Here is a 21060-nt window from a genome sequence, read left to right on the forward strand (position 1 = left end):
TTCACACCCAAAGGAAAAACCCCAAGGCCTGCGACCCTGAAATTGACCCGAGCACTATGGACGCAAATCCCCCGGGGCTTCCAAGATTGTCACTCATTCATATTCATTCGCTTTCTCTCAGTCACAATCTCTTTCTCTTTCCCTAGACTCCTAACAAGAGAAGGCGATCCTCCCCAGTGGCTCTCTCTTATACACACACACACACACACACACACACACACACACACACACACACACACACACACACACACACACACACACAGCGAGAGAGAGAGAGAGAGAGAGAGAGAGAGAGAGAGAGAGAGAGAGAGAGAGAGAGAGAGAGAGAGAGAGAGAGAGAGAGACTCGCAGGCACACAAGCTCACACGCCTACTCAGACAGCCCACCGCACTTTCCAGACGCCCACCTCCAGCACCTCCCCTCCCCTAAAAGGCATTCACCCACTCACCAGCTGTAGCCTCTTTGGTCCCCCGCCCTCCCGTCCGGCTCACCCTCCCCAAGAAGCAGACCCGCGCGCTAGGAGGCAGGGACCCCCGGCAAAGCAGCGGCTCCGGAGCTCCGCACTGACCTCCGCCTGCCCTGCGTGCAGATTAACAAAGGCGGCAGCGAGCCCCAGTCCGACCCGACTGCCGGGAGCCGAAAGCTGGCCACGGGGCCCAGAGGCTGCTCAGGCGGCGAGCGCGCAGCGCGGGGTGATCAGAAGTCACGGGCACCGGTGTCTGAGCTCACAGATCTCTCTCAAGCCGCGCTGCTGGGACGCCAGCCACACCATGGGCTGCTGCACCGGGCGCTGCTCGCTCATCTGTCTCTGCGCGCTGCAGCTGGTAAGTGCCCCGTTGAGTCCGGGTTTTGGGAGCAGTCCGTCCTCCCGAACCGGCTTGTGGAGGTCTCTCCTTGGATCCGCAGCTCAGGGCTAAGGACCCTTGAGCACGCAGAAAGCAATGGAGGGATCCCCACCCTCGCTGTCCCATCCAGGACGTTTGTGCCTTCAGCCCCTTAGCTCTTGCCCGCAGGAGGGCGCGGTCTTACTTCTGGTCCGGTGCGCTGCGTCGCCGCCACGCGGTCCTAGGGCAGCTGGGGTGGCGCTCCGGGAGAGTGATTTCCCCGCCCCCCTGTCGGACACCTGGCGTGTGCACCCTCTGCAAACCTGCTGAAGTTATAGCGAGGTTCAGGGCTCTATCTCATCAGGAGACAGAATGTTTAATTAGAAGCTGGCGCTTCTGAGACAGCAGGAGCCTCAGTTTTCTGGTGGTTCTTCCAGCAGTTGGAAGGTGATAGTTGAGGGGTCCAGGACTGGATGCGGATGTGCTTGGGAAGCACAAGTTGAGCCTCTGTCATTTCGTTTCTGCTTTTGATTATCTTGAAATGTTGCATGTTCGAACTGCTACCGGCTGACAGCAGTCTTGGGGGAGTGGACAGGGCTTCTTTTCGGTTTGGCGCCTTGCCCATGGAATGGGTGGAATCGGAAGTTGGAAACCAGGGTGGAAAGAAAAAGACCTTTCTGGCTCTAGGCAAATCCTCGCTATCCTTTTGTTATGGGGCTGACACTGGTCTGTTTCATGGTCACCAGAAATCAAGGCTGTAACCTCTGGTGCCAGACTTTTGTGAGTGAGATTAACTTGCCCTCTGCAATGCATTGCGTTTGCTTTGTCGCAAATCTCAGAGGTGTAACTAGGGTATTTAGTCAAGCTAGGGGAGAAGCTTTGCGCGAACTTTACCGGCTGTAACTCTAGCAGGGCTCATTAATCCGGCGACGGTAATGAGTTAGTCTTTGTTCCTGAAGGCTTTTGTACGTTTTCACTTTTCCAGTTTTGCCAGTTTCCCCCTAAAGCTTCATCTTGTACCTGCTCATTGTTCTTTAATCCACGCAAAAGAGATAAATTCGTAAGCCTGTTGGACAACCTATTCTGCACTATGAGAAACACGCACCAAACGTATTTATTGTGTTTTCTTGAAATATATAAAACTGCACGTGAGCTTTTTTTCTTCAACCTTAGGGAAAAAGTCAATGGATAACTTACACAGTGATTTTTAGAAATGAACTTGACTTTTAAATTAGAAAACTGAGTATATTCGGTCAACCCTTGATTTTTATATATGCACAGAAACATCTGTGATTGTCTAATCATTGTAAGCAATATGAAGTTAGGATCAAAAGTCATTCTTTGTAAACACTACAAATGTTTAGCACTCAGAAGCGGGAACATAGTTGCTGAATTTATGACAATGCCTACATTCTGTCTATATAGCGTTTCTCCACAAACATCTCTTTTGACTCCTGAAATTACTCTCTGGGAGATAACCATTTCACTAATTTGCCTAAGGGGATCTCATAAAATTAAACTCCTCCTCCCAAAGTAAGTTGTTGTTCTCTGGTAAAAGCAGAAGGCTGATTATGAGCATGTGAGAACTAGATCCCACACTAAAGAAAGCAAATGTGTTGTCTCAGAGAGTTTCTATTGCTATGACAAGACACCTACCAATCCATATCACAATCCATATCACAGTCCATGATCAGCATTAGGGTGGGAACTCCATGCAGGACTTAGGAGCAGAAACTGAAGCAGAAGCCATGAGGAATGAAGCTTCTTGGGGTTCTCCCCGAGGTTTGCTCAAGCTGCTTTTTCATACACAGTACCACCATGCCAGAAGTGATAGCACTGAGAGTGAGTGGGACTCCCACATCAATCATCGATTAAGAAAATGTCCAGGCCCATCTGGTAGGCTTATTTTCTCACCTGAGGTTTCCTCTTCTGAAATGATGACAGCTTGTGTTGACAAGAAAAACAAAGCGTCAGCTAGCATACTTTTTTTTCCTATTGCTTTCTTATACCACACATGCTCACATTATTTATATAAAGGGTTTATAGTGGATAGTTGAATTCAGAGTTTTGACATGAATATTGGTTAATATTTTTATTTGCTTTAAGGAGAAAAAGACACTGAAACAATATTGGAATTTCATCACCATTATGACCAGATTTATTTTTCTGAACTGTATAATAATTTTCAGGCACTGAAAGATAATTTATGAATTTCATTTGAGAATACAGTGGTTACAGATAGTACATATTGTAGTTTCAGCATGCATTACTGAAATATGTTTACTCACAAGTTTGTTAAGACCATTGCTCAGTGAACAATAAGTCACACCCCAATTTGTATCGTTTCCAGTGTCTTTGCTTTAAGTATCCCCGCTTCAGCTACTTACAGCAAACATTTGCATAATATTTCTACTCTCCAGATAAAGTAAGAGACACAAAAATCTTTAAAAGCACAGATAAAGAAGGATGTGTCAAAATAATTATAAAGGAATGAACTTTATGATAAGTTTTGAATCTTGGTTATTGGATATCCACCTTTATTGATGTAATAAGCCAGTTATACCAAATTAATAAATTCAGGTTGAATCTGTGCAAAACATTTTTGGATGGTCCCAGGGGAGGAGGAGAAAACCACTAAGAGAAACCATGGGGAGGGGCCTTCTAATGCCCTCTGGAATGAGCTTTCTCAAGGGCTAGGCCTGAAAAGAGAGTAACTGGGCTGGGTGGAGCTTCCCAACACTTCAGATATTTAGCACTTCTGTTTTGATTATGATTTATTTGAATGTGTATAATTCAATTTACAATAATAATTATGTTTGATAACTGTCTCACAGAAATCTTGAGAATTTAAGAAATAAACTCTCTGAGCCCATGTTGGCCTGTTCCAGAATGCCTTGTGAAAGAACCCCAGCTTCCCAGGCCTGGCACATTTCCCACTGAATACAGTTCTCCCCTGTCCCTTACACCCTCCAACTCTTGGAAGATGGGGATTATGAAACCTTAACAAGCAATGGGATGAAGAGAGAATGCCCTTTGTTGCTCAGACATGATGCAGTGAGTTCATATAGTAACAGTAAGAGTCACCTACACATCACACCTGGATAGCCCAAGAGCTCCGCCTGAAAGCCAAAGAAATGGGAGCTTTTCTGTGATCTCAATCCATCTCATTTGAACTGCATTGGGTTTTCCTTTTGAGTGAAAAGCACCAGCATGGGAAATCTAACTAGCCAGAACTTGTCATTTTTATATGGCTAATGTTTATGAACTTCGATTTGTGAACTCTGTCTTCTACTTCACTACTTCTGCCCTAGTATTCATTTATTGCCTTTCATCCATGCAAATGTATGTGCTACGTGCTTGCCCCGCAATTCACATTTATGCTCTGACTTTGCGAGACCAGATTAAAGAGAAGATGGAAAGAATAAAGACAGGGGCATAGGAAACTTTGTAAAGTGATTCTCCCTACGAAAAGTGATTTGTTTCCAGTTCACTCATCTATCAAGTCACCAAAGAACTTTTAGGGTCCTCATTGTTGAGGACCCTAAGAGAGGCATGTGTAGATCTAATCTACATGGGAAGTAGAAAATTACAAGATCTCCTGAGTAATAAATTGGGAGCATGGGGACCTTGGGAGAGGGTTGAAGGTGAGAGGAGAGGCAGGGAGGGGAGCAGAGAAAAATATAGAGCTCAATGAGAATCAATAAAAAAGAAGCAAAAAATAAAGAACTTTTAAATACATCTTATGCAAGGACGCTCTTGGTGCTGCTTGTTTGTCTAATAGCAAGTAGTCTGCTATCAGGTGTGTAGGGTCTAGAGCAAAAATGAACACCCTGTCATACGTATGCTAAATAAGCTTTACTCACCGTATTTAAATGAAACTTAATTGTGTGTTTTAAATTCTTCCATCCCTGCCACATGGCATTTCAGAAACATTTTCTCTGAGCTGCCTCAGGAAAGTATTGAACACACCACGGCAGGCATGGTTCCCACAAAGTATTAGTCATCTTCAGCATGGCAGACATCAGCCTCAATAACACCAGGCATGCCATTACTTGGAGAACTTATTATATTTTGTATTCTTTTGCCACGAGAGTCGTATTTCTTGTCAGAGCTAGTAATCAGCCCATTAAAAGTCAGAAGTAAGATGACATGTTTATAGTCACGGAACCCCTAAGCGATTTGCCTAAACAAGCAGCTATTAACATATAGATGGGCTGTATGTTTTGTTTTAGAGAGCAATCTCCCCAGTTAAGGAAAATTAGCATTTACTTGCTGTCAGTAAAAGCAAAGTTTCAAGACTTTCTATTCTAACTTCCAGCCATATTGTGAGCAGAGCACCTGCGATATTCGAAGGCTCACATAAGTGTGTTGGTGCATTAATGATGGTGCTTATCTGTGCTGAGTTCTGAATTAAGTCCTGTGAAATATACTGCTCTCCTCCCAGAAATACTGGACAGTATGGAAACATTTTTTATTTGTAATATAGATGTTATTTATTTACATAGTTTAATTTAAATAGCTCTCTTTATTCTGTGCATTATAATTCCCCTTCAAGGATTATGTTATTTTAGGCATATTGGTGTTCTGTCTGTATGACTATCTGTGCACCTCATTTATACAATGCCTGCTGAGACTGGAAGAGGGCATCCAACTTCCTAAAACTGGAGTTAAAGAAGGTTTTGAGTTGCCCCAAGGGTGTTGAGAATTGAACCCTTCCTTGTCCACTGGAAGAATATTCTGTGCTCTTAACTGCTGAGCCATCTCTTCAGTCTTGCAATGTAATTCTTATTTCTTTGCCTTTATTTCAATATTCTGTTCCATCCTATGAAACTTAAAAAAGGTTAAGAAAATTAATTTTTGGCTGATGGTGAGATTTTGTCCGCTCTGGAAATCACCTTGTATTAGCCAAGGCCGACGGTTGACCTACACATCATATACAGAAGAATGAGCTGTGCTGTTACAAAATATGGAGCTACAGAATGAGGTGGAGAAGGTCAAAAACATAATCCAAGAAGAGTTTCATGTTTTTGAAGAAACTGAGGTCACAAGACTCTTGACTGTTTCTTGGAATTTTCCCACAAGCACTCAGAAATCTTCCCATATAAATGACCTCACTTTTGGGTCAAGTTCAGGCAGCAGTAGACTTAATAACCAAGATTAGCCATCACAGAACATATTACTATTATATGTGATATACATACATGCACACACACACACACACAGACACACACACACACACACACACACACACATATGAATACTGATACTTTGGGTTCTTTTTCTGGAGACCAAGTCACTTCATATCATAGTCTTTATGAAAAGGCTTCTGGGTCATATTTCATGATTTAGCAATAGAGATACTTTATCTCATGGGAATTATTAATAATTTTATTGATTTAGCACAGTGCTAAGCTGAGCTTTGTGTCTTTGCTTAATCACCAATAAAGTTACATGGCAGCTTGCTTTTATGCAGACTAGTAAAGAGACAATCCTACAAGTAGAAAACGGATGGGAATTCTCTGAGATGAGTTATGCCTTCTACAAATGACAGGTTGATGTACCTGATGTTAGGATCTAATCGGAAGATGTTGTCTTTATTAAGGTAATTAAATAAAACAATTAATATAGATCGTAGGCCAGTATGGCTACTGTCTCTGTAAAAGGGAAATTTGTACAAAAACATGTGCAAGCACAGAGGAAGGTGAAGGGATGTTTCCCAGAGAATGCTAATGAAGAATAGGATGACAGTGAGCCACCCCAGGCCAGAAAATTCAGAAACTGCAGGCAAACCACCCCGATCTAGAAAGAGGCATAATGCTCCCTACTGGACCTTGACTCTGCTGAACACTTAGTCATGTACTTTGGTCTGTCTGAACTGTAAGACTGTAAACTTATTTTTTTTTAAACTTTCTCATGGCAGATTGGGCTTGAGGTGCTGTATCAGGTGGCTCCTTCATGGGGGTGTTGGACCTGGATATCAGAATGACACATGGGATGTATGAGAGACAATATGATTGCATATTCTGAATAGCACAAGGTTTGGATGGACTAGCACTCAAGTGAGAAAAGTTGTCTGGGCTGGGAAAACTTAGAAAGACTCTGGACTTTCCTTAAAACTATCAAGGAGATAGATGCTTCATTTCTGAATGGAAAGGGAAAGGAGCTGGGTCTCCTAGGCTGATTGGGTCACTGAATGTGTTGTCTCTATAAGCTTTGCATATGTGTTGCTTTTTTTTTTTGAGGCTTACTGGCTATCAAGCCATAGAGTCAATTTGATGGATTCCTAAAGAGTATTTTCGAATGGTTGGTGTAGTAGTTTGAATGTAATTAGCCCCCATAAGCTCATAGGGAGTAGCACTATTAGGAAGTGTGATTTTTTTTGGAATAGTTGTGGCCTCTCTGGAGGAACTGTGTCACTGTGGGGGTGGACTCCGAGGTCTTTTTTGCTCAAGTTTCACTCAGTGTTACACTCAGATTACTTCCTGTTGCTTGTGCATCAAGATGTAGGGCTCACAGCTGCTTCTTAGGCACCATGTCTGCCTATATGCCCCATGTCACGCCATGATGATAGTGGACTAAACCTCTGTAAATAGAAGCCACCCCAATTAGATGCTTTTACTTTAAAAGAGTTGCTGTGGTCATGGTGTTTCTTCACAGCAATAGAAACAACCCTAACTATAGCAAAAGTTGGGGCAAGGGATGAGGTATTGCTGCGATAGGTCAGACCATGCTTTTGTTTGGAGTAATTTGGACTTTGGGAGTTTGGGTTAGGAAAGCAGTGGCATACTTTAAGCCTTGATTAATTGACTATACTAGTAGGAACATGGAAGACAGTGGTACTGAGTTGGCCTGAACTGTGGGACCTGGGTCAAAAGGTTTCAGAGGAGAATTTTAGAATGTTCCCTAAAGATAGCTGTGAGTGAAAAATGTGGGAGCTTGGACAGCAAATGACCTTGCAGGTGTAATTTTTAAGAGGAGAAGGGGAGGTAGGGTCTGCGTTAGAATGGGCTAGGATGCAGTGGTAAAGGGGATAGGAGGCAAAGGAGAAGGTAAAGGGGGCAAAGAAAATGTAGGAAGGGGTGTTTGTCCAAGAGGGACAAAGGATTGCTTCTGGATAGACAGGAGACAGACTTGGCACATAGGCAAATGACAGGTAAAGGAGAAAACCATGTGTCAGGGCAAGGCATTTAATTATAATTGGGTGTGTTAATTAGGGTAGCCAAAGGGAGACTGATTGCTGGACTTTAATACTTTTATAGCTTGACCTTGGTAGTCAGCCTCAGGAGGAGGAAATGGCCAAACAAGGGTGGTGGTGGCTAGTGTTAGGAAAGTAATCTAACAATTTTCAGCAAGGCAGAGGGAACAGTAGAGAGAGGGAAAAGGGCCACATGTTCGAGTGGGCTAGTGTCCCTTCAAACCACGTTTTGAATTTCAGTTTTAGGGATACTCGTTGATGAATATTTTATAAACTTACAGGTTAAAAAACATTCTTTTTAGGTGCAACAAAGATTCCTGCTTTTAATCCTCTTAACATGAGTTTGTGTTAATGCCTACAAATCTCTATGCTTTTTCTGGGGAGATACAACACATACAGCTAATCGACCTAGATAAGGAACCCAAGTAGACCAAATTATGGATACTACCAAAGTCCAGTTTGGTGAACCAATATATTTTGTTGAGGTTACTTACATAAATACGGGTGAGAGTTTACTTCTAGGTACAGAAATGGTTCAGAGACGGCAGTATCACCAAAACCCATCACAACATGGGTGACAGCTGATAACACTGGGAGCCTGAGCAGACAGCACAGCCTTCAGGCAGCTGATCAGGTTGGAGATGGTCCTTTCCAGGTGCCTCGGTTGGTCTAACCTTTCTTGCAGTTGTTTTGGGCTCAGAGTCATTGCAGCTTTTCTACTCTGGCTTTTCAACACTACTCTTCTGAGAATCCTCCTTAAAGTTCAGCTTCACTTCCTGGGAGAGGGACATTCAGCTTTTATTGTTTACTCTGGCAGGGAAAGGCCGATTGAAACAGATCAGTTTCAGGGACTTCCTGAAACTGTTTTGAGTTTTTTACCTTCCTGTTTAGGGAGCTTTCCTTGTAAAATTAAATGTTTTAATCTTAGATTAAACTGTTAAAAAACACATGCATCCACAATAGACTATCATCTTTCCCCTTAAGGATGATTCTTTTATTTTGTTTTGTTTTCGTTTTTCAAGATATGATTTCACCATGTATCCCTGACTTTCCTGGAACTCATTCTGTTGATATGTCTGGCCTCATACTCACTGCAACCCACCTGCCTCTGCCTCCTGAGTGCTTGGGATTAAAGGCTTGTCACCATTGCTCGGCTCAAGGATCATTTTTTATCAATGATTGAAGTGAATGCTAAGGTAACACAAATATGCCTCATAAAACAATCTAATATATGTTCTAATTTTGGCATATTTTGCAAAGATTCTCAAATAAAATGGGAGATGGGCTTTGAATGTCCTGTCATGGAAATGCTTGTCTAGTTATAGACATTAATATAACTACAATACACAGCGCGCGCACACACACACACACACACACACACACACACACACACATACACACACTTTCAGATAGAGCCTTACGTAGTCCAGGCTGGCTTCAAATTTGTGATGATCCTTCTGCTTCATGAGCATTGGAATTGTAAGTATGCACTGAGTTCCTAAAGCCTAAATTTCTAATGAAGGAAATCTTTCAAACTGTGTTTTATGAGAAGAACATACTTTAGATTTGTATTTAGTTACAAGACAGAAATGCATATGCCCTTTCAGCATTGAAATCTCTGTCCTAAACATCCTTTAGAATGGAAATTTTGCCTCAGTTTTTACTTTCTGCTCCACCTTAGCTTTATTTCTAGCTGGCCAACAGTAAGCTAAGGCACTTGGGCACTAGAGCCAGCTTGTCCCAGCTGGGAAGAGTTTACTATAAGGTTTTCAGAAATTTTGTGAGCCAATTGTTAAACAAAGTTTTATTAAAGATTAACTATATAAGCTATAATTAAATTATTTAGAAACAAAAGTAATGCATATTCAGAAGTCAACATATTTACCATCTGGGCATGATTTACATTTACAGTACTGTTGGGTATAACTTTCATACGGAAGTGTGCAGTTTACTGAACATTTCATCCAAGTTTTGCAACTAGTGCCATCAAATTGGTAGCAAAAATTCTATTATGGAAGATGTATTTTCATATGCAAGTATACAAATGTCAGGCTACTCTGCTGTCTTATAGAGCCCATCATTAAACATTTACTAACTCACCAACAGGCGAAGTCTTTCATCAGAGGGCTAGTTTTCTGTCTATCAATGGTAACTTATTAAAAAGCCTTTGATTAATTCTTTATACAATTAATTTATGCATTAACTAATTCATGTGATGAAAGCATAATGTATAATTTAGATATTTTGATTATTTCTTTGAGTGCATCTGTAAAATTATTGAGACATAATGGACAAGATTTTATTTTAAAGGTTGCTGTACTAACTCCTGCATATATTTAAAAAATCATGGTATTGACTTTTGAATAATCATGTTCATCTTTCTCTAAAATGTTCATATATTTTGCTGATGTATAAGTAAGTCAGGAATTAAAAAATGACTTATTTCTCGGCAAATGGCTAAAACAAGAATCCTTCCCCATGAGAGACTCATTTCTACTTATTTTGTATTGACTGGGTCCCACGAGCAAGGGCTAACTCCAATACACAGTGAGCTGTCTGTATTATTGGTCCTAATTAGTTCTTCCCATGAGGATGTCAAAGAATCAACATCAAAAGGATTCAAATGTCTTTTTATACCCACATCTGGCTCTTCAGCCTGGAAAGAACTTCTCTTTTCCATTGTCTCCACATTAAATAGTAGTAAACATTTAACTTTAAAGGAGATCCCAAGAAGTAGTAAGCATACACTAAAAGGTATTTAGTATATAATATTTAATATCTGATATTTTAAAAAGAAGTCATTGATACAACATGGACCCAATCCACTTACATCCAGAATTTGTTTGCTTCATTCTTTAAAATGTCTTCAGGAGGCAGGTATTATCATATTGTCATTTATAGATGAAAAAGCAGAAATGTGAAAAATTAAGGAGTGTATTGAAGTGATATATTTTTCTTATTTGTACATCTTGAATGCATGAAGGCATATAATGCTTTCAGTTATATCATAATATGTAGAAAATGTGGTAAAAGAACTCCGTGGAATGTTATAGCTGTTTTAAAATAAATGGGCTAATGCCAAAGATGTTACAAAGTGTAATTATTTTAGCAAGCCATTTCATCACAGGAAATGTGACGTTTAAAGTGTGATGTGGATGACTTGGGTCCCAACTAGATATGTTGGACTCTTGGAAACAGCTTTTGTTTTGTTTGCAATTTCAGTAGAAAGTAGCTTTTCTCATTAGTGATATCTATTTTTAGGGTCCCTCAGGAGGTACCCTGTTGTATTTGAAACAAAAGATTGAAACACAAGCTATCTGTGCCTTTTGCATGCTCCATTTTCTGTAGCAGATGAACCACTTCTGACAAGCTTTCTTGCTGCCCGATATAACCTGTTAATCCCACTGGGATCTGTACTCACAAGTGTCTTCTCTTCTGTAGAGTTCCAGTCACTAATCCTTTTTGCTGTCTGACAAGAAACTCTTACTTGGCCTTGGAGTACTCACATGCTAAAAATCGGAATGTTATAACCACATCATTGAATGGATGGCTTAAATGCGGGGCCTCTTAGAAAGCAGCATTAGACGAAGGCTTGCAACCATTAAGGGCCTGCCAAGATCCTCTAACAGCCTTTTCATCTCACAGAGAGCTGTGGTTGGAAGCAAGCAGATGGAGCTGTCCTCAGGGATCCCTCACATGTAAGCCTTGTTGAGTCATTTCACAAGTAGGAGACTGAATGTTTTATAACATTTCACAGTCCCTACATCATACGGAAGATCCTTGGTCATCTATTATTCATGTGTTTGTTTGGCTGGACCAGGAGTGTCTTAACACAATATTTTTAACTCCTTCACTACTAGTGGTAATTTTGTTAGAAGGCAGAGTTTGGGGGACTTCAGTATAAGAAATATCATGATTGAGTAGCTCCCTTTTTCTCTTATAACTACCAAAAGTATAGAATACTGATTTTCTTAGTGTATCTTTCTATAATGAAGATGAACTATCTTGGCATTTGAAAAAAATTAGGATAAATTTTATTTCAGATAATTTAGTCACAGTACATTTAGGTCATTTTCACATATGGAAGGTTGTACCAAGATTAAAGAGATTCTTACATTTAAATATATTTCAGATGTATAAACTTTGCATCTTTAGTTTTTAATTGTCACATAAAAATTTGACTACACAATATAAATTAGTTGCTATTTTACTGATAAAAAGTTTCAAGTGCCTTCAGAAGACTGGCTTATGTAAATAAAACTTCATTCTTTGGACTTCAGAATAATTTTCAATTAAGAGGTGATCTAAATATAGATTTAGAGTGATCAGATGCTTTCTCTGAGATGAAAAAAAAAAGAGAAGCGAATGAGACACTTCTTTTCTATAGGCCTAAGAATTACCCTGAGGGATGGTCAACTGATGAGAGCCAAACTCTTCAACCTGCTCAACAGAAGCTGCCTTTGTGATGGGCAGGCAATATATAGCACTGTGCTGCAAGTTAAACAAGCAGAGAGCAGATCTGAATGTGATATCACTGTTAGGAGCAGGCATATCATAATAGAAACAGGTTGACATTAGAAATAGGTTGTCTGGATGAACTAAATATGAATGAAAAGAGTGCAGTGAAGTAGGACAAATTTAATATGCCTCATCTGCATCCCTAAGGAATACAGCCATTGAACATTTGTAGAAGTCCCTGGTATTTAGATTTCTTGATTTCTGTGCCTCTCAAGTAATTGGGAAAAATGATGTTTGGGGTTGGATTCCGTTATGTATTCATATATAAACTTCAGCGTGGGTAGTGGCGATATTTTACAAGAGTATCCTAGATATGATGATTGAACAAATTACAGACAAAAGATGAGTCAATTATATAGCATTTTAAGCAAGAAATATTAGATCCCAAATTTGTCAGCATCCTATGTAGCAATTAGCAGGGAGTTCTTAAAAAGGAGTGGTGACTTTCTAGTTCTTACAGTGAAGTATTTTGAAATATATATGTTCAAACTTCATCAGAAAAGTAGTTTGGAAACACATGTAGTTGAGAAGGGAAATGAATGAATTCAAACACTGGTTAATAATGAATTATTAAAATTTCAAGCAAATGTGTCAGAACGCTCAAGAAAACATTGCCCTCACCTCTTTTCATCTCTGTTTTCTTCTCTCCTGGAACCACTGTCCCATGCTGTGAGTTCTGACTCAACCCACTTGATAAGCCAGTTTTTCCAGAACCAAGGGCATATATCTGTTGTCTTTAGTTCTTCAACTTTTTTTTACAGTTATCTTTTTTATTAGATTAAATATTCCAATTCTTCTGCTCTGTTTTCCATAGTGATAATCTGTCCCCTATGTGATCAATTGTGTTAGTGAGATTTTTCTCCTGTGCTTTTTATTTGCTATGTTGAATTTATTTCTAACTTTAGTTTGTTTTGTTTTTTTCATTATTTTGAAATCTTTATCAAATTCTTTTTGAATAACCTTACTCTTCATTTTATCCATTCATTTGGTGTGTGTTTTCTCCTAGCTTCTTCTTCTTCTATTCTAGTCTTTCCAAAATCTCTCTTCCCCTGGAAGCTTGGAGCAAAAAAAGAAGCTACAAGAATAGCTCTCATTGGTCAGAAGCACATTCTTAGGCTAAGTGATTTACCGTGGCAACACAAGGGTCAAAGGCCATAGGAACAAAACTGCAATTTGGGGTAGGCACAGTGACCCACGACAATTTTGAGACACAGATCCCAAGTAGACTGACTATTAAAGAATTGGCATGCTTTTCCTAGTAACCTTGGTTGGACATCTGGTCCCTGAACTTGTACTTGACTGCAAGGTTTTAAACTCATAATCTATACACAAAAGACCTTTAGTCTGGTTTGCACTTGCTTTGAGGTGAAAGTGAGCACCTCACTGTCACCACAACTGACTCTGTTGAGACTGTAAAGAATATACTTAAGTCCTTTCTTTAGAAGCAGGAAGAATGAAGAATAATAAGAGCAGAGAGCTTACTAAGAAACTAGGGCCCCTTTTCACTCTACTATGATGGTTTCCAAGTTTTCCTAGCTGCTCCCAAGGCTTGATAGCTAGTAAGCAGTGATTCCTTTCTATGCTAGATAGATATGTGGATAGATGGGTAGTTAGGCACATCTGAAGCTAAATTAGCTCTGCCTGCCCTGCTGATCTCTTAATTGTGTTTTCCTGCTAAGAATGAAGAGGACACACAAGTGCCCATTCTGATATTAGGTACACTATGTTATTGTCCAGCAGCTGCCAGCTGTGACATGATATGTCCACTGAGATTCATGGCATGAATTCCATGGCTCCCATGGTAGCAGTCTGACTGTGTCTCCCCAAAGTTCTCACTTATCACATATATATTTTTCTTTTTTTAGCATGGCATTCTAATGGAAACTCTCAGGGGCTTCCCGGAGCAATGTTTTATAATCTGTCGCTTCCTCCCCATATGGCTGAGAAATTTCTAGTAAAGACAATTTTGAGAACAAGTGGCATCAGAAACCAATACCTTATGGTGAGTGTCACAGATTACACAGGTGCATAAAAGGTGCCATCATAGAAAAAGAGTCTGACATTAATTCAGCGTGTAAGTGATCACCTATTAATTGTCTACCTCCCATCTAATTATTTAAAATTGCTACCTGGGGCTCGGGAGTTGATAAATGCACCACTCTCTAACTCCATTGATTTTTCTCTCCTTGTAAATCCATTGTGGTGACTGCTTTGTAATTATGCTTTTCTACAAAATGACAGGAATGATGAAATTCTATGAATACTTCCTTCTGAGCAAGATGTGTTCTGTAGCTTCTGGAAGATTTGGGAAACTATTTCTAGGGTTATCTAAAAGGTAAAATAGAATGGATCTGCTTGTCCTGGAAAAGAGAAACAGTTGGTATTGGTGACAGATGATATAAGCATGTATAGACCTACAAGTGCTCCTCCTATTTGTAAATCTAACACTTGATGTTTACTCATTGCTACAGTAAATTTGAATAACTATTTGCATTCAAATGTGAAATCAAATGTATTTTATGCTTTATTTATGCATATAAGTCAGTTACTTTGTTACCGTAAGTTTTCAGCTAGGAATGGAGCATCTGAAAAACTGTATGGTAAACTCCTAGAGTTGTTGTTCAGTGCACATTTTAGATGAATGTTGGGTGTTGATATTCTCATCAAAGGACGTGAGATTTATCCACTATGTAGCTATGGAACAAGTCAGCTTGTAACATTGTCCAGCTCCTCCCCAGTTTCCACTGAGAGTTTGTGTATTTAAATGCTGGGTGTTGGTGAATTTATGTAGAAGGCGGCACACCCCCAACTCCAAGACATAGTTCTCAAGATATTCCATGACTCAAGGGCTGATTAAAATGTAGCTCTGCTTTGCTTCAGAGTGAGCAGCTCTCTTGGGTGCTTTTTTTCTTGGTCCATTTCTTCTCTGTCCACTCTACTTTCACTTAATCTTAGAGTCCCATCAAAGGTCCTCAGCTCCTGAGAGGGGAAAAGAAGAGGAACCAAAGACAGAGCTCCAGAATTCCATTTGTGACTTTTTCTGTAAAACAAAACAAAACAAAACAAACTAAAAGACAAAAACCCGAGGCTCGATGCATTGTAAACAGGTGAGTTAATATTCTGCATTTCCAGGCTGAAGAGATACTTACTGCTTTTGGAGAAGGTCTCTCAGAACTCATAACTGGTGGTTCATAACCATCTGTAACTCTGATTCCAGGGGATCTGAAGCCTCTTCTGACCTCTGTGCACAGCAGCAAACTTCTGATGTACTTTAATGTAGGGCCACACACATATACATAGGTAGAATATAAATAATGAATAGTTTTTGTAGTAAAAGGAATGTTTGTGATTTAAGCATGGAGAACCCAACAGGCATATAATAAGGTAACAGGTTTGGGGAGTGCTCGTAATCCCAGCATTGGGTGAGGCAGAGACAGAGGAGAGCACTGTGGTTACTGACTGTCAGCTTAGTGTTACCGTCAGGGAGAGACATTGTCTCAAAGGAGTAAGTGGAAAGTGATAGAAGAGGATCTTAATGCCCTTCTGTGATCTCCACAAACAGAGAGATTGGCATGCATGCATGTACCCACACAGGCTCATGCACCATCACGTATACAGAAAACATACTTACATCATACTCACACATAAATACACACATGACAACCAAAAAAAGCTGGAAAAGAAAGAAAAAGTATGTTTCACAAGACATGGAACTCTATGTAGAAATTAATTTGGAAAATGAACTTAGTGTGGACAAGAATCTTAAAACTACTATTTGGTGTGAAGTGACATGGTATAAACTTTATAGGAATTTCTCAACTTAAAAAAATTAAATTGCTTCTTGTATAACTTGATGTGATCTAAAATATCTTTATATACAAGCACATATATGAAATTAAAATTGGATTTTAGATAGGCATTATCAAAACCTTTACTGATATATTGAAGTTATAATACCAGTTTGTATAATGTGTTTTTTTAGTTCTTTTATTTTTGGGATTATAATATGATTACATTATTTCCCCCTTTGCGTTTTTATGTTTTTTTAAGCTGTGAAGAGACACCATGGCCATGAAAAACTTTTAGAAAGTAAAATATTTAATTGAGGAGACTCTCTTACAGTTTCAGAGGTTCAGTCTACTATCATCATGGTGGGGAGCATGGCGATGTGTAGGCAGATGTGATACTAGAGCTGTGAGTATTACATCTTGTAGATAACAGGAAGTTGACTGAGATACTGGGCAGTATCTTGGGCATAGGAAACCTCAAAGCCTGCCCAGACAATGAGACACTTCCTCCAACAAAGCCACACTTCATAATAGAGGCACTCCCTATGACATTATCAGAGCTAATTACATTCAAACTACTACATTCCACACCGTGGCTCCCATAAGTTTGTAACAATATCATAATGCAAAATGTATTTAGTCCAGTTTAAAAGTTCCCAAGGGTATAACAGTCTCAAACTTGTTTCAAAGTCCCAAGTCTCTTCTGAGTCTTATGGCAATCTTGTAGATGTAATCCCCTGCAAAATTAAGATGAAAAATCAGATGAAATACTTCCAACATATAATGGTACAGGATATAAATTACCACTTCAAAATGTAGGGAAGGAAGCATAGTGAGTAAATACTGAACCAAATCAAGACCAAAAACCAGCTGGACAATCTCCAAATTCTACCTTCCTGTCTAACGTCAAATTCTCTTTAGATCTCTAACTCTGTTCAGCTTTTATTTATTTATTTATTTATTTTTTTACTGCAAGACACTTCTTTCTCTTGTGCTGGTTTCTGTTATGAGCTATACTTGGCAGGTATCCCATGACTCTGACATCTCTATCATCTTGGGTTTTCCAAAATAATTCAGGATTCAGCCTCACAGCTTCAGGAAATGGCCTTTCTAGGCTTTTGTACAGGGACACCTTGTGCACATGCCTGGCCTCAATGACTTTCTTTAGGCCTGGAGGCAAATTCCATAACCCATTTTTTCTATTCTTACCTCTAAAACTAGAACCACAAAGTTGAAGTTTCCAATTTCTGCTGCTTTCTGGAGCTGGAACAAATCCCCCTCATTCAATGACATCACAACCAGCTTTCTGTTTTTCACTGCCTGAGCTTGGCTGTTCTGAAACTTGCTCTGTACACTAGTCTGGCCTCACACTCAGAGACCTGCCAGCCTCTGCCTTCCTAGTGCTGGGACTAAAGATTTGCTTCATCATACTCAGTTCTATGATTTTTTTTTAGTTCCTTTTCACGGGTTGGAAATTTAGCTGAGTGGAATCTTGCCCTGAGGTTACCACTCCCTGTATTCCATTCCTTAATTTATCTTCTGGAACACAGAACTTAGCTAGATAGCTACATTCCACTTCTTGGTGCTCTTTGTCTTCTCAAAATTTACATTTTGTAATTTTCCCTGCTCAGCTTCTGCCTTTTAACTGTAAACCTTTTTAAAGCATGTACTCTAGTAACCATATTATAAAGTCTATACTAGGCTATTTTGAAATCTATTCTGCCAACATAAATAATCTAAAACTCTTCACTTTAGTGTCAGGCACACTCCTTGGACATGGGCAAAAGCCAGCTACTTTCTTCACCAAAATATCACAAGAATGAGCTCTAGGCAACATAATAAAATTCCCCTGAAATCTCTTGAGTGAGTCCTGGACATTTCAAATAGTTCTTAGCATGCTTGTCTTCCATGCTCCTACTAGTATAGCCCATTAATAAATGCTTAAAGCATTTCATTCTTTCATAACCTAAAGTACCAAAGTCCAAATTCACCCAAACAGAAGCATGGTCATTCCTAACACAGTCCCTGGTACTAACTTCTGTCTTAGGGTTTTTATTGCTCTGAAGAGAAACCATGATCATGGCAACTCTTAGAAAATAAAACATTTAACTGAGGGGACCCCCTTACAGTTTCAGAGGTTTAGCCCATTATTGTCATGGTGTGGGAGCATAATAGTATGCAGGCAAATGAGGTGTTGTAGGAACAGCTGAGAGTCCTACATCTTTCAGGCAACAGGAAGTTGACTGAGACACTGGGCAGTATTCTGAGCATAGGAAACCTCAAATCCCACCCCCACAGTGACACAATTCCTCCAAAAAGGCCATACCCACTCCAACAAAGTCGTACCTCCAAAAAATATCAGTTACTCTGAAATTATTAGGGCCAATTCCATTCAAAACGCTACACCTGCCTTTCTTTCTTCAAATTCATTGCCTCTCTTCCTGTTAATTGTTGATACATAAATATATATTTCTAAATACATAAGTACAACCTGCTCAATTTTTATGATATTACTTGTGTATGTGTTCTTAGGGCTGACCATTTCTTATTGTATAACCATAGTGAATTTGCATGCTTTTTCCTAGAGAAGACTTTCCCCATTCTCTGCATTTAGAAGTTTTTTTTTTTTGTTTTTTTTTTTTTTGCATTTCTTTGTATATGGGTTGAAGCCTCCTGGGCTTCTTCTCATCCATGTTAAGATGTCTGTTGTCCTTGTTCTATTCATGTTTAGGCAGTCATGTTGCTGAGACTATGGGTATAGCTTCTAATGTTCCTAGGAGACACAATCTAACAAACTCCCTGATACTCTGACTCTTAAATTTTTTTCTGTGCCTCTTACATAATGGTCCCTAAACCTGAGGTGAAGGATTTGAACTGGCGATGAATCACCTGGGACTGGGCTCCATGACTCTACGTTTTCATTGGTGTGGCTTTCTGAAGTCATCTCTGTCTTTTGCACAGAGAAGATTCCTTGATGAAGGATAAGGCCCTCACTTATCTGTACTTATAAGACACACATTCAAAGTGAAGTTAGGGATGACACTGGCTTTGGAAAGTGGTAGGAAAATCTCAATAATTACAGTTTAAACTCCAAGAAAGAGTTAAAGAAAGAAAACTCCATTCTTTATTGTACAAACATATTCCAAGCAAGCACATTTACAGTACATTGTATTTTCAGAAGCATAATAACTTGTCTCTGGGTTATAGAAAATAGACATTGTTTTTCACAGTGAAATTGTCAGCAGATACAGTTCAGAATTGGTGTGGCAGAACAGGCTACTTAGTTGATTTTTTTCTGCAAAATGTTTTTTCATATACAGAAAACTTAATCACACCCTAATTTTAGTAGACTATTAAAAAATCAGTGAACTTTATTGAAATCTCATTAATTTTTGGTCAAATATCACCAGCTGCTCATGATTTTCCTTATTTTTGCTTTTTGGGGATGATTACTGCAGCATTAATATGAATTTGTTTATGCCATACTGTTTTTATTTTTGGCATTTCTTCCTTTGTGAAGAGTTATTTGTGTGTGTGTGTGTGTGTGTGTGTGTGTGTGTGTGTGTGTCTATCAATGACTATCCTGGAACTCACTGATGAATTTACAGAAATCTGCCTGCCTCTGCCTCCCAAGAGCTGGGATTAAAGGCATGCACCACCACTGCCTGGTTAAACAATATATTTTTATAATACAGATTGCTTGGGTAGCATGATTTTAGACACTTGGTATTCATTAATAAAATCACAAGAAATCAATAAGGAAAAAGTTGCTGGTTTGAGATTCAATGAGACTGAGCAATATTAGTGTCTCATTAGCCTTTCTGGGGTTGTTCTGGTCTTCTGACTCATTTCAGTGTATCTTCTGTACTTCCAAGCTCACATTTTCTCATGAAAATATTCAGCTTAAGAAAGAAATGAACAGATGCAAAAGAGCCTCACCTCTCCTGTCTGTCTCTTCATCTGGAAAGAAAACACTTCCGACATGTCTCTGTGATTGATGTAGACTGTTTTCTTTGCTCTGTCCTGTACGATCCCTGCAACACTGTTATGCCCAAGTCCTTGGAGCATCGCCACTGCAGAGTTCTGTCAGCAAAATCCCCTGAAGAATGGCTGTTCTGCAATCCTCTGAAGTTCTATTGTGTCTGAAGTTCACATAACACTTCAGAAAATACAGTCACTGAGCAATAACTATCCATAATTGGCGTTTCATGTTTTTATTTGTATTTCCTATAGCTTCACTAAGTATTTCCAGTGTTTTCTCCTTTATACCAAGGGAGACACGGGAAAGGTTAGCACCTTCTCTTGTCCAAAGGCACACCATTAGGTAAGCAGAGCTGGAGTGGAATTTTTAATCAGCCCCAAGAATATGTAGGTTCATATTCTCTTTCCTTTGTCGCAAAGATTGGTTGCTGATGTGATCTGGTCAGGTGATACTTGTATATACGGTGTCAGAAACGTGAGAACATCTGTCCTAGAGAAACTGGCTTGAAACATAAATTTTATTCATAGGAAATAAGAAAAATCTTAACACTGAAATAAAAAAAAATACTGTGTTTCTGGCTCATAGATCCTTTTAATTCATGGAATTGGGATCCTATATAGTATTTGCCATTGTTTCTCCAGCAATCAAATGTTTTCCTTTGTCAGAGAGTAGGACTCAGTGTGAAAGTGATATCTTTTCTGTAATGCTGGCATCTAGAAGAATTGTGCCATGAAAATCCATGTCGTCATGGAT

The 21060-nt window shown here is 39.5% G+C and overlaps 1 protein-coding gene across 1 annotated transcript in view; it reads left to right on the top strand.

Annotated features, from left to right (window-relative positions):
• Positions 1 to 397: 397 nt before the first annotated feature.
• Positions 398 to 21060, top strand: part of Nkain3 (sodium/potassium transporting ATPase interacting 3) — a 622827-nt gene continuing 602164 nt past the window's right edge. Inside the window, exon 1 of the mRNA XM_075974635.1 lies at positions 398 to 824. Coding sequence (XP_075830750.1) covers positions 771 to 824 — 54 coding nt within the window. The 5' untranslated portion in view covers positions 398 to 770. The remainder of the gene's footprint in view (positions 825 to 21060) is intronic.

This window comes from Microtus pennsylvanicus, chromosome 5 (genome assembly GCF_037038515.1).
Source record: "Microtus pennsylvanicus isolate mMicPen1 chromosome 5, mMicPen1.hap1, whole genome shotgun sequence".
Lineage (NCBI taxonomy): Eukaryota > Metazoa > Chordata > Mammalia > Rodentia > Cricetidae > Microtus > Microtus pennsylvanicus.